Source organism: Papaver somniferum, chromosome 2 (assembly GCF_003573695.1).
Source record: "Papaver somniferum cultivar HN1 chromosome 2, ASM357369v1, whole genome shotgun sequence".
Lineage (NCBI taxonomy): Eukaryota > Viridiplantae > Streptophyta > Magnoliopsida > Ranunculales > Papaveraceae > Papaver > Papaver somniferum.
Genome location: NC_039359.1, coordinates 55,775,684 through 55,787,271, shown reverse-complemented (window position 1 = coordinate 55,787,271; position 11,588 = coordinate 55,775,684). Strand labels below are relative to the sequence as shown.

At 35.2% G+C, this 11,588-nt stretch overlaps 1 protein-coding gene across 1 annotated transcript; it reads right to left on the bottom strand.

The window, feature by feature from the left end:
- Nucleotides 1-8,776: 8,776 nt before the first annotated feature.
- Nucleotides 8,777-9,238, bottom strand: LOC113351081. The gene has a single exon (XM_026595142.1). It carries the CDS (start codon nucleotides 9,236-9,238, stop codon nucleotides 8,777-8,779), a length of 462 nt encoding a protein of 153 aa, XP_026450927.1.
- Between the last annotated feature and the right edge of the window lie 2,350 nt (nucleotides 9,239-11,588).

Here is an 11,588-nt window from a genome sequence, read left to right as displayed (position 1 = left end):
GAGAAATCTTACTTAAATTAGGGCATTTGACGAGAGAACAAAACTGTTGATGGCGGTGGTGGTTTAGATCTGTATTGTTTGTTGGTGTTTTTGGTTGTGGAGAAAAATAATGGGGGAGTATGATGTTGCTGGTGGTGGTAGTGGTCGTATCGATGATGTTGGGGTTGCAGTTTCTAGTGGTGATGAAAGAGACGGTAATGGTGATGAAGATAATTTTGAAGATGATGGTAGTGGCGACTCTGGTGGAGATGTTGTCGACGACAGCGTTGTTGGTGGTTTCTGGTGTTGGAGATGGTGGAAGATGGAGAAACTAATTTTTGTGGTTGTGGGTGATCGACGTTAACAATGAAGCCAGGTTTCTCTTGAAAATGAGTTCAGATTGTTGTTTATGAGAAGTTGTTGGTAGTTGAGGGGTATAATAGTCTGTTTCATGATTTAATTATTCTCTGTCCATTTAACCCAGACAAGAGTTTACCTGTCCATTTGACCCAGGAAAAATATATTTTTGACTATATAGCCCATTTTTTATAATTTCTTTTACTTTCTTTTTATCTTCTTTTTTAACCTTTCAAATCAAAAAAAAAATAAAAATTTGAAATTGGTACTATGAAAAGTTAGTTATCGAATAATTCAAGCATTTGGTTAACCTATAGGAATGGGACTTGTACCTACAAAGTACCACATAAATCTGACACACCAACAAATGCAAGAAACTAGCAAAGGTGTGGTATATTTTACCTTTTGCTTGCCATTGTATGGACTATATGGGGAGAAAGAAACAGAAGAGTGATGGCAAAACGTAAAGGGAGAGAAAAGGATTGGATAGTTCTGGACATAAAAAGAATTGTCTATTAACGGGGTTCTTCGTTCGGTTGGTTCAAATCTTATAGTTGCATAGATCTCTTAATCAAATGGAAAGCAGTTATGGATTAAGGGATAATTAGACGCAGGCCCAAAAATAATCATATTCTCATTGTCAGATCCACAATTAATTTTTATTTCCGTGACATCCATAATTATATGAAATTATTAAAAATTTCTGCATGACGGATTATGCATCCGCATGACGGGTTATGCATCAGGGGTATAATTGACAACGCAACTTGGATATAACATATTTAAAAATCCGCGCATTGGAATTTTACAAATTTTATATCGTTGGAAATCTTTTTAAGAGAGCTACTCAACGAGTACAAACAACAATATCAATTTTTTGTTTTTCATGAAAAACTCGGAGGTGATCATCGTTTTAGGGAAAAATTTCGAAAACTGACCACATATTCATTATGCAGCCTCCAAAAAAGATGCATAACACATTATGCAGACGCATAACGAATTATGCAACCATTTCCTCGACTGCATAACAAAGTTATGCATCTATAACGAGTTATGTAGCCATTGTTTTGGTTGATTTTAGTGCGTACATAAAAAAATTGATGCATAATTAGTTATGCCGCCAAATTTAAGGATGCATATCAGGTTATGCATCCATTTTCTCGATGCGTAATAGATTATGCAATAATTTTCTCGATGCATAATGCATTATGCAGCCGTATTTTGGATGCGTATCAGGTAATGCATCCATTTTCTCGACTTCATGATACATTATGCATCAATTTTCAATTTCACACAAAATAACAAAGATGCCGGATAATGTATTATGCATCCATTTTTTCGACTGCATGACATGTTATGCACTCATAAAAGCATCATCTTCTTCTTCTTCTTCGTTGTTCATCATCCCAGCTCAAATAAGCTTTATTATTATTCTCTGTATTTTCTAAATCTCAATTCAACTTTTCTTCATGTTCTACTTGATTAAAACAATTACAAACCCTATCTCCATCTCAGATCCATCTTCTCAATCATAATACGTAATTAAAAAAAACCATTCATACATCTTTCAGAAATAACAAACAGCAAGATCTCGATTCATCTCAGAACATCACCTCAAACCCTAACTTTCGATTTCATTCATCTATTGTTTCCAATCTTCATGTGATTATGCTGTCTATCAATATTATTGATCGTAAGTCACAGTTTGGAGGAAGAAAAGAAAAATAATTGAAGAAGAAATTCTCGTAAAGAAGAAGAAGAAGAAAAGATACGAAGAAACCAAATTTTATAAATTGTGGGTTTGGGAGAAATTTTCTCACGAAAATTGGGTGCGCGCGTGAACTTTTCCGCCCACTGATTTCGCAGTGTAGAAAATCTGTAGAATGGGTTTCCCCTGTAGTTTTCACTAGGATTAATGTACATCTCATGCAAATCTGAATTCTGGTTTGGTCTTTGACACGACCATGATTGTAATTGGGCCTAAAAGGCCTTGTTTATCTTTTAATTTTAATAAAACCTGAACCTTTTAAGTCAAAGAAAAAAAAAATACTTACGCCAGCAGCAATGTCATGGGCTTTCTTCCATCTTGCAATAATTAATGTTTGTTTTAGCAAAACTTCTTAACGAACAACCAAAAAAACCGCCCCAAAAACCGCCAGACACAGAACAAACCCAAAGACGAGACCCCTGCTGTCCTCCACGGGACCCATTGGAACCCATCAAAAAAAAACTGTGAGATAAAAAAGGAGATTCGGTTTTTGCGTGGTTCATAATCTCGGGTATGTCCAGAAGCACTGTTGTTTTAGATACACAACAACGTGACCTATAAGTATCAGTATTCATAACATCTCCTTAACTAAATTTATCATGAAAATGGCTATGTTTTCTTCTTTACAGAAAACAATTGATAGCAGGAGGCACCCAACAATAATGCCCAGCATTAACAAAAACGTGTTTGGTTCCTCCTTCTTGGCATTTGTTTTGCTTATATGCTTTTACGGATTAAAGGAGCTGAGCTCTCACTCATTATATCGATGTATAAGACACTTTGTCAATTGGATCTCATCCTATTTACTACATTGAAACAAAATGACCGACTAATAACTATAGTTAGCTGCAACTATTAGGAGAACATCATCAATTGAGAATTAGTATTATCTATAAATAATTCATAGAGAATGTACCCATTTATTTCATTTTGATCATGGATCACTAGCTCTCTACAATTTCTCTAATTTAGTAGGAAAAAAAACAACGCCCCACCCCCACCCCAAAGCGACTAGTGTAGTTCAAGAAATGCAGAAAATCACGACAAATCAACAAGCATATAAGTATTGTATATAGGCTATATGTAAGTAAAAGAACAACTGTACCCAACAAGATCTAGTAAATAAGTATTGTATATAGGCTATATGTAAGTAAAACAGGTAACACCCAATTAATGATTCATTTTTTCAAACACAAAATAACACAATCTAGTAGTAGTAGTAAGAAATAAACGGATGTATTACAAGAATCAAAATCAAGGACTAGTAGTAGTGGTGGTCGTCGATGCAGTTGGTGTTGCAGAAGGTGACGAAGGGTTGAGGAAAGGGATTCCATTAGGGAATAAAGATGCAATTGTTTGTTGAATGGAAGACAAAGGAGGTAATGTAAAATTTGGAATAGTAGGCAATATAGTTGGACCAGTAGTTGGTAGTGTGATTGGTGTAACCGGGGGGATTGTAGGAATTGCAGGTATTCCAGGAACTACTGGTAGAGGGGTTGGTGCTTGCAAAAGATGACGAGCCGCGGAGCTGAAATTGATGTTCATTGATGAAACTGCAATGATCGAAGACAACACGAACAAAACCTTATAAGAACCCATGATCAGCTGAATAGGTTTTTTACTGAAGAAATTAACAACTTAGTTAGAGGTAGCTAGAGATGTTATAAATGTTTGTATTTGTTGTGGATTAACATAAAAATGCTACTGCTTATTTATAGTGGAAAATACAAAACAACAAGCTCCAAGTAGATAATGTGGATGAGTATTAGTTGAGAAAGTATGTGTAGTAAAAAGAATAGTAGTTGTTATTAGTTGATCGGATCATCTTCTAGAGTTGTTGTTCGGGTGCACGCAAAGTGAAATCTTACGTAACTAAAGTGTAAGATTATGGAGTGCCTTAAACCATCTTTGGAGTCCGCCCCTAAAAATAAAGAGTATGTTCATGATCTGTTTTCTCAAATTAGAAAGAGTAACATGTTGGGACTAACTTAGCCCCAGAGGCTTACTCCAAAATGATGCAAAGTTCATATATTTAGAGTTTCTCCAATGGTTGTTGTATGTGTTTTCTATGTGGCAACACAAACAAGATATATCTTTATTCCAAATTTTTCTTAGAGCTTCTCCAATGGTGAACGTGAATATTTTATATGTGGCATCACTTTTAAGACATCCTTTGTGTATAAAATTCTAAATGATAGGAAAAATAAATTTTTATCTCCAATCTATAAAGTGTTCTATTATTTGTTTACTTATTTGTAGGTATATAATTGGTCAGAATCCTATCTAGTTTTATTTTTCATTGACTTTTATTAACAAAAGTGTGACTAGGATGGGAAGACATCCTCTAAGTGAATGTCTAAAACTAGAGGTTTACCTACAGGATGTCTAACTTTTTTTTTGCCACATTATCTTCACATCAATGGGTTGGAGATGATTTTTTATAAACATTGTTGTGGATCCTACGTGGATTGGGACTTTTTCCTTCACACACATTCCATTGGAGAGGCTCTTAAGTGTAGGTGAAAAATGTTATTCATCTCCAATGATGTTGTTTGTGATCATTTTCCTATTAAATGTAAATTTTATGTTTAATACTTTTAAAATTTTATTAGGTATAAAAATGATTATTTATTGTATTAAAATTAATTTTAGTAAATAAAATATATATGTAATTGAAGAAAACCGACTAGGATGGTAGACAATGTCAAAGGGAATGTGAGAAACTAGACATTCCCCTTGACATTTTCTACCTAATGTCATGCATACATTGATTTATGACATCCGGGTTGGAGAATGATTTTAGAGAAAATGGGTGTGCATCCTAGGTGGATTTTGACATTTATCTCCAAACATGCCATTGGAGAAACTCTTAGGAATCCTATGCAAAACTACTGTCATGTGTACATAAATTTGGAGAAATTGGGTCAATTTCCCAAATATTTTTGAAACATGGTTCTAATGGACGAGTAAAAATTAGTATGGGTGAAATGAACACCGAAAAATAGCAAGAATGAATTTGGATTTATCCTGGCTTAAACTTAAACAATAGCGAGGGTGAAACTGGATGCATCCTAGTGTAAATTAAAAAATATATATTTGAAAATGGGTAGGATAAAACTGTTTATATTCTGGCTATTTTTACATTGTCGTCGACCATTTAAATAGTAATAAATTTTACATGTCTTTTTCACCCAGAAATTTTGTTATTGAGCTAATTGATCAATTTTATGATAAATTTGCATGCATTATCTGGATTCTGAATCCAAATAATAGTTAACGACGATGTTTAGTAATTGAACGGATTCTAATTAGGGTTGAACCGAAGAAGAAAAGCTAATAGAAGGGTCTAGGATTTAATGAACAACAAAAGATGTTGCTGGACGAATTAAAAAAAAGCTCAAGGATAAAAACAAATATAGTTTAACGGTAGAGATGACCATCCAACGGACAGCAAGTTGCTTGCTTATTAAGCTACCCGCACAGGTGCACAGACAACCCTGCTTTTATACGAATACAAAGATAATTGTGCGTCGCTACCACTTTTATTTATTTTCTTTTTGCAGCTTGCTTATCTTTTTTTTCGAATAGGAAAGTTTATATTAAGAAGAAAAGGCTTGATTACAAATAGAAAAGCTTTTCTATTTTGAATAGAAAAGCTAGTCAAAAACTTGATTACATGTGAATAATTTGCTCCTGATTCTGCAAGACTTGAGAGCTGTTAATAAATCTGAATGTATCTCTTTCACAAATCCACAAAATAAGAGTCTGTTTAATGTGAATAATGATCTCATATACAGACATGTGTCTTCCCCCAAACACCCTGTTTTTCCTTTCCTCCCAAATTATCCAAAACAGTGCATAATGCATTATACTCCAAAGCTCTCTGCATTTGCCAGTCATACATTCCATTCCCATGCTTCAAATAAATGCATTACAGTGGCAGGTAAAGGCCAGCAGACATGAAAAGCTTTGATGAAGTATTTCAAGACATCGAAAGTTGTTTGACAGTGAAGAAACAGGTGATCTGCATTTTTTTCTACCATATTACACATAACACAAGCTGTACTTTCTATCTGTATCCCTCTATAAGTCAACATATCTCTAATAAGCAGAGAATTATTAAATGCATCCCACAACAAGAAACTAACTTTATAGGGGATTAACTTCTTCCATAAGTATTTGATGTAATTGCATTCTTCCATGACACCTGACATAGCCTCATAGCAAATTTTAGTAGAGAATTCATCGAAATTTTTTACCTCATCTTCTTCGTCTACCAAAACAGGAATTGCTCCCAAGTCTCTTCTCAACAAGTGTCATTCAAGCCTTTCATTTTCATTCAAAGGAATCTTAAAAGCACCCTCCCATCCGTCTTCACAAATCATCTCAGCCACTGATGCTTGCTTATTTAAACTGGCTTTGAAAATGACAGGGAAAAGATCCTTAAGACATCCATTTAGCAGCCATTTATCATGCCAAAATCTTATACCTTTTCCATTTCCTAGTTTGAAGCTGAAATCTTCCCCTTCAAGGTGCTAACAAATAAAGATCTCACGTTAAACGGTGATGAAACCCTCAATTCTTATTGGCCGAAATATGCCTTTTCAAATGCAGAAGTTATTGTAAGGACACTTCGCATAGCTCTATTGGTTGTAATAATTAAAATTTGGTTTCACTTTGGTTACATCAAATACTTAACTGTTCGTTAGTAACGGTGTAAAAAAAATGTAGGTGGGCAATACTTATATCAGAATTTGAGGTTAAATAATTTGTTACACCCTGTTTACACCAAAACTTAATTGTACATTACTAACACCGTCAAAGGTGGACGATACTTGCATCATCAAAATCGTTAAAGAAAAAAAAAACAACGTAAAACTCTATGCTTCCTATTAATTAAGGAAATCCATTCAATTAAGGAAATCCATTCGATTAAGGAAATCGTGTTATAAAGTAATTAATGAAATCCATTCGATTGAGTAATTAAGGAAATCCTGCTACAAAGGAAATTGGTATACTTACGTCAAGTTTATTTCTCCCCAGTTCAGTTCACGGCCAGTCTCTTTCTCACTGATCAAGAGCTGCAGCACACAAGATTGGATCGGTACCAATATCTTGAGTTCATGTATATAATTACGTATATGTGATGACAATTTATGCATAAACATCAAAGATATATATTTTTTTTCTCTTTAGGATTCAGCTTCAATCATGACTACTCTTATTGCCATCGATTGCGGATGATTAACAAAGACGAACGAAGAGATTAGTAGGCATATGCGAGTCTGTGAAGATCATGAAGGATGTGTTGTCCTTTGCATTCGGACACAATTTATGTTTTTGGTTTTTATTGTTCCCCGTCACAAGCAAATACGGACCTTTATTCTCTTTTCCCCCGATCTGCTTTTTTTTTTTTTTTTATCGCACCGATCTGTTTAGTTCTTGTATTTAATTACGTTTTTGTAATTGTATGATCAGGAGTATTAACGTGTCAGTACCAGTTCCTTCGCCATTTTCTCATTCACTGGAGCAGAGGCATCCATTTTCTCATTCACTTGGAGAAGAGGCATCTTTTTCATATGACCTCGAATTTCTGAAAGGGGCTTTCTTCCCTGTCTTGCTGTTTTATATATGTCTATTAACTATTGAGATATTTCTTTTGCTACTTTTGTCAAAAAGTATTAAATCACTAATCTAAATTTCCCCTGAATTCTCCGTCGAATGTACATATATGTGGTTACAGTCACATATTTCACAATTTATAGAGCTCCTGTTGAACCAGATAAAACGACAACGCTAATCAATCAAATATCACAAGTACTCCCACAAAAATAAATTGTAAGCTTGAATAGGTCTAGAAAAATCACCTATTGCGGTGGGTTTACATAAGTTTTTTTTTTTTTCGATATAAGCTTTTGTTAATTGTTTTTAAACTGATAGGATCCAGAAGCTACAATGATACTATTGATGATGAGCAGCAGAACTCCCCGAGAGACAAGATTGGCCATTGGATCCTGCGTTGCATCCATTGCTGCTGGCACCTTTGTTGCCGGTGCATCCTCGATGCATTTGACAACGCCATAGGAGATGGCATGGATGTGTGGTCGTTGTTTCTTGGAGCCTCAGCTTGCTTGAGGCCGAATTTCTCCTCCAACCCTATTGTAAATAATAGGCGCATGTCGTCTACTATATTAAAGCAGTGCTCCATGGATTTTAGTTGTTGCAAGTGTTAGCAATCTGTGTTTCATGTTGCTAAAACCGTAGTTGATCAGCGGTTTGGAGTCAAACAAGGTCATCAAGGTAAGTGCATTGCATCATTCATTACTAAACCAAATAAATCCAAAATAGACAACTTCGTTGATGTAAAACTACCAGAAATGGTTGCACTGACACTCTTAGATAGCCAATAAGGTAGACAAAGCCATTATCCTTCAATACATAGTGCGAAAAAAATATGATTTGCACCCATGATGTCGTTAATAGACATGTGATGGATCTTCGTGCTTAATAAACTTGACATTTGTTAGAGTACGGGATCATATCATTCATCCATCATATGCAGTGTTGCGTTTGGTATTGGTAGCCTCTGTCATCTAAATACCATTATACATAATTGATCCCATGTTCTCAGCTTTGATCGACGGGGTTTGCTACTGATGGAAGAACATTCTTTTATACGGTGATGGTGGAAGAAAAAGCCTCCTCAAACTCTACACTAAATAAGAATCTATCAAGTCTGCAAAGAAGAGGATCTGCATGATTGTTGGACCAAGTGTAAGATCCACCAACCAAAGATTGATCCACCAACTCTTGTTGAAGTATGAAATTGTTTAGAAAACTTGAATTTCTACTATCAACTTCACCTCTATTCATTTCTTCATCTAATCTAACAACATTGAAGTCACCTGCAAAACATATAGGACCAGCCCACCAATGCCTGACTTTCTTCAAATCTTTCCAGAATTCTGCTCTTGCATTATACTCACAGAGGCTATAAACATTAGTGACAGCCCACTTAAAGACATTATCTTTAGTAGTGAACAAGGTAGAAATATTGTTGAGGCCTAATATTTCATCATCCTTGGAAAATCTATTATTGTCCCAGATAGACAGAATACCACCACTTGCACCCATAGAAGGTATGTAAGACCATTCAAAGAAATCGTCATACCATAACTATTTTGTAAACCAGTTGGAGAATTTCATAATCTTAGTTTCCTAAACAAGACAAACTGCACACTTTTGATTATTAATGAGGTTTTTAAGAGAAGTTATCTTGTCAAAATAATTAAGCCCTCTTATATTATAGCTCAAGATTTTAAAATCCATCACCATTGCTACTCCCTTGAAACTCATAACACCCCACCAGCTCCTCTTCTAAAAGTAAATTATTTTTTGAAGAAATCATATGACCCATATTGTCTTGCTCCAACTCACCATTATCCGACACCTCTTCATGCCCTTTGAATCTATCTTTGTATTTATGAACCAACTGAGACATGTTTTTGCTTAGTGATATAATGTTTTCGTCACCGATATGACCATAAATACAAGCCAAGTTCACAAAAGAGTTTAATGTCTTGTCTATTGTATCTTCATCACCCTCCATAGCCAACTTAGTATTGTTTAAGTTTTGAACTACTTCATCTTCCATGTCCTTTCTTCCTCAGTAGAGTGTTGCTCGTTTTCTGTATTCAAGTCTTCTCATATACTTCCGTTCACAGAATCTTCTTCATCACGTAAGTTCTTGTATCTTGAACCTGAAGTATTAAAAGCAGAATCATTGTTGTTTTTACCTGTTGAAGACATCCGACTAGGCTTAGAAACGAAAATCCAGCTACCGTCTTTATCTTCCTGAATAATATGGCCCACTCCATCTGCTAAGTATCCCTGGATTAGTGTCATTATGACCGTTCATTCTTCTCCGTGAAAAACGTGCTGAAGAAATCGACTTTGGAAGTTCCAAATTTGTTACCTTAAATCTCTCATCAAATATCTCAACTTGCCTAGAATAATCCAAATCAGTTGCCTGATCTTTTGGCATATATTCTGGATCCCAAATAATCTGCAACACCGTCTTCTCCCCCTATATCCATTAACAACACCGCTGGAACGCCATCGCAACCACCTTGTGTAGAGACTCTGAAAAAATGACATCCTTTCTTGTCTTTAATCTGTAAAGTTTCCATGGATATTCTCTGTATATCGCCCAGTTTACTGCCTATAAATTTCATAGTTTTAGAATTCCAGAACTTATGAGACAAACCTTTAATTTTAAACCACTGGACATGTTTGTAATAGTTATCAACTTTTAAAACATGTTGATCTTCACCTTCCCCTTTTTGTGTTTGATCTTCAGTGTGACCATTTCCTTTCTTGTCTGTAAATATAAAAACAGTATCATCGTCTTCCTTCCCAAAACACTTACAGACTTTAATAATAATCTTTTTCTGAGACCAGATTAGTGACTTCCATATCCTCTTCCATTTTTCCTCCTCCATTTCAAAAACAGCATTAAGCATGTTTATTTCCTTGAACTCTAAAAATCTATGAAATTTGATTTTCCTTTTTTATAAGTCCAGCAATCTTATTCTAAGATGTTTTATGTGAAATTTTCACCAAACCCCATTTTTACTCCATCGTTTTTCCAGAATGTAACTTTGGAAAACTATCATCAGATCGTAAAGATTCTACCCTACTGCACTTCTTCTTGCTCAGAAAAGTATCCATAACCTCAGAAAGCATGGACCAACATTCTCGATTGTCACCTCCGGGAAAGCATATGCTAAACTTCTTGCTTTCTCCATCCTTTATAAATCTTGAGAGTCTTAGAAATTCTCCTGCTTCATTCGCTTGCAAATGCATTAGATAAACATCATCACCTAATCTCTCAGACCATTTCTCCTTCGTGGAATCTCCTTCTGATATCGATACCAATATATGAATCAACCAAGATATCATCCTATGGTCTATAGATAGCCAGGATCTGAAACCCCCAGTTCCACTTTCTGTGAACTTTATTATTTTGACTGCTCCAGCTTTATCTTCCTCAATAGTGAAAGATTTTCTGTCTAGCTGAATAAATCTTCTCAAAGATCTTGTCTTCACAACATCTCCAAGGCTAGAACTCATCACAGATTGAGATTTGTCCAGACCTTTCATCATACGATCTGTTCATGATTTAGATCTTTCTGTAAACATACGAAAAACTAAAAACTTTAAACTCTAAGCGAAAACAAACTCTACTAATCAATAAATCTCTGCCCCAAGGGGAAGGATCACAGATCCGTCCTTGGACAGCGAAGAAGTTCAATTAGCATTCTCACAGACTGGATCAAATCCTAAGATTGAAACGTTTGTGAGGCTGACTTTGCAGAGAAAACTCTCCATGAGAGATAAAGTTATTAACCCGCTTTCAATTGTTCAATCTTGCTTATCTTTACGAGATGGTCGAGTTGAGCATGCTCTTTTCTTTTCATCTGCA